This window comes from Hipposideros armiger, unplaced genomic scaffold (assembly GCF_001890085.2).
Source record: "Hipposideros armiger isolate ML-2016 unplaced genomic scaffold, ASM189008v1 scaffold_1438, whole genome shotgun sequence".
NCBI classification, from domain to species: domain Eukaryota; kingdom Metazoa; phylum Chordata; class Mammalia; order Chiroptera; family Hipposideridae; genus Hipposideros; species Hipposideros armiger.
The window spans coordinates 30,414-33,607 of NW_017732788.1; the positions used below are offsets into that span (position 1 = coordinate 30,414).

The 3,194-nt window shown below is 38.4% G+C and overlaps 1 protein-coding gene across 1 annotated transcript in view; it reads left to right on the forward strand.

Annotated features, from left to right (window-relative positions):
* Positions 1–3,194, forward strand: part of MAK (male germ cell associated kinase) — a gene marked incomplete at its 5' end in the record, with an annotated part of 53,114 nt that overhangs the window by 17,888 nt on the left and 32,032 nt on the right. Inside the window, one exon of the mRNA XM_019633914.1 lies at positions 303–435. Within this exon, the coding sequence (XP_019489459.1) occupies positions 303–435 (133 nt within the window). The remainder of the gene's footprint in view (positions 1–302; positions 436–3,194) is intronic.

Here is a 3,194-nt window from a genome sequence, read left to right on the forward strand (position 1 = left end):
TAATACCTCCATAAGGTTGTTATGCAAAGTAATGGAGATAATCATAATGCCTGAACTTACAGGATTCACAAATAGAATTACATGTTATTTTTAATAACCTTATATGCTGTGTGAACGTTCTTGCAAAATTATTTTGAAAGCAGAGCCCCCACCTCCCATTACTTTTTAGACAATATATATGGTTTATTTTATGTTCACATCCTTAATTATAAGAGAGAAGCAGGCTCAGTTATATTTTGTTTATAAGTCACGTATGTTTAAATATCATGATTTATTATTGTTTTTCCTCTCTGTATTACCAGGTTTTTTCCATAGGGATATGAAACCAGAAAACTTGCTTTGTATGGGTCCAGAACTTGTGAAAATTGCTGATTTTGGACTTGCCAGAGAATTAAGGTCACAGCCACCATATACTGATTATGTGTCTACCAGATGGTGAGTGGTTTTATGCAGCTCTCTAGAGGCATGTATGTGGTGCAGTCTTTCTATAATCGATTGTTACATATCTTTCTGGAGATTTCATATTGAGTATTTAGAATAAAGTATAGAAGTGAATTTTGTATTTTTTTGGAGAAAGAGAAGGATTAGTTCAGGCTACATTAATTTATGACCTAAGCAGGAAAAAGGATTTCATTCATTCATTCAACAAATATTTGTTGATCACCTACTATGTGCCAGATACTATCTTAGGCACTAGGAACACAGAAATACACCAAACAGAGAAAAAAAACCTCTGCCTTATTCAGCTTACATGAGAACCAATACACAAATAAATAAGTTACACATATCATGAATTACCAACAGAAAGGCATACACCTGTTCATCACAAAACATGTAATAGTCCCAAACTGCAAGCTACCCAAAGGTCCATCACCAGTGCATGATATACGACCCAGTAAGATACTTTACCCTACAGCAATGAAAATGAAAGGTTTATAACTACGTGCTACGATATGGATGACTCTCCCAGATATAATGTGGGAGCAGGAGGCCAAATAGGAAAAGAACACATACTGTATGATTCCATTTACATAAAATGCAAAAAGTGAGAAAATAATTTATGCTGTTAAAAGTGAGGACAGCAGCTTCATGTTGGGGGGAGTGGGAGGGGGGAGTAGGAACTGGAAGAGTGCAGGAAGGGCTTCCAGCATGCTGATGACAGACAGTTTCTTGATGAGCGCTGCTGGGTCCTGGCTGTGTTCTGTTTGTGAAAGTCATCAGGCTGTACTCCTCTGGTATGCGCATTTTTCTGTGTGTGTATTATACTCCAATAAACACAAGTGAAGAATATTTGCATATCAGATGGTGATACATTATTATGGAGAAAAATAAAATATGGAAGGGGACAGGGAGTTAGGAGAGACAAAGGAAGAAAAGGGAATGTTGCTATTTTTTTTTTTTTAAGCTGAGCCATCCTGNAAGTTTCTCCTCTACCACTGTTGCATTCTGAACATAGACATTCAAACATCACCATCATTGGTTTCTTTATGTTTCATCCTATATTTTATATTTTCTTTTCTCCTTTCTCCATGTAAGCATTTCAGAATTCCATGTAAGCATTGTAAGAAAATTCCTGAATCCCCAGTTTTTTGTCTTATGTAAACTATTAAGGTCTTTAAAAGTCTAAAACTCATGATAACATACTACAGCCCACTGGTAAAAGTCAGTCATTTATTAGTTACATGGAAGTAAAAAATGCATACTATTTTATTTTATTAAGATTTTATTGGGGAAGGGGAACAGTGTTGGAGAATTGGGCAAGGGGAACAGCCAAGTTGCTGTCCTTCAGTCTTAGTTGTGGAGGGCGCAGTTAGCTCAGCTCCACGTCCAGTTGCCATTGGCCGCCCGTTGGCAGCTCGGGGCCGCTCAGCTCAAGGTGCTGTGTTCAATCTTAGTTGCAGGTGGGCATAGCCCCCCATCCCATGCGAGAGTCGAACCCACAACCTTGTTGTTAGGAGCACGTGCTCTCAACAGCTGAGCCATCCAGATGCCCGTCGGCAGCTCAGTGGCAGCTCAGCTCGGGCGCAGCTCATCGACCCATGTGGGAATCAAACACGGGACCCTGTTGCTCAGAGCTTACGCTCTTAACCAACTGAGCCCCTCGGCCCGTTCATGCATCCTATTTTAATTGTTTGTAATAGATTCCTGATCTTTTACAGCGCCAAATATAGGAGTGGGTGAATCTATCATGCCATTTAAACTCTGGTCAGCATGGCAATTCTTGACATTTGCCTGAGTTCATTTATGCTAATGGTAGCAAGTGTGGTGTGGGAAATCAAAAGCCTCATGGATTGTCTGAGTTTTGGAAACAGCTTTGTGTTTTGTTGATATTTTTTTAGGCTACTGATAAAATTGGTTTATATTCCTTGGGTATATATCAACTGTCAGCAACTTTAGAGCATAAGCGATTGAAGGAAGTTAGCTTGGGATTTAAAAATTGCTGCTGAAAGTAAATAACAGGAATAATCAAGAGTTGGCTACATAACTGACCACGTAGTGATTTGGGAAACTAAATCACTCTATCAATAGACATTTCTACAAAACTTCATTATTTTTGCTATAGTTGATAAGAATCTGAGATGTAATATTTTGAGGAAATATTTTTAAAATAGTAGCTGTTGAAAAATGAAACTAATATTTTAGTTAAAATAGGACCAGGTTTCCAATATGTTTATATTAGTTAAGATGGGGAAAATCTCAACTCTACCAAATTGTAATTGGCTTAATTCTAAGATTTTATCGATTAATGTCACTTTACCATCACGTGTTCCCCTTCCTGTCTTCATATTACTAAAGTGCAGTGTATTTCTCTTGGAAGTTACTGACATGGAGCCTAACAGCTATTTTGAATAAGAAGTTCCAGGTAAACTGAGTTCAAAACTTTTGTAGATGTCACAAGCATAGAGCCCACACTGGCTTTGAAGGAATTAAGAATTTAGGCTTCGACAGTCTTCCTGCCCAAAGCTGCATGAAAACCCTCTCATGAGGACCAGGCCCATTCTCTGTTCTCCCACCTTGCAAGGTCACTGGAATACAAGCATCTGTGTACAAGCAGTGAGTGTGCTTTAGATCTCCCACAGAAATATGCAAGGAGGGCTTTTGTTCTTCCAGGGTTTTCTGCCTCATTTTCATTGGGCTGCCTTTTAGCTTCTATAACTCACCATTTATTTTATGTATTGATTGGTAAGTAAGTA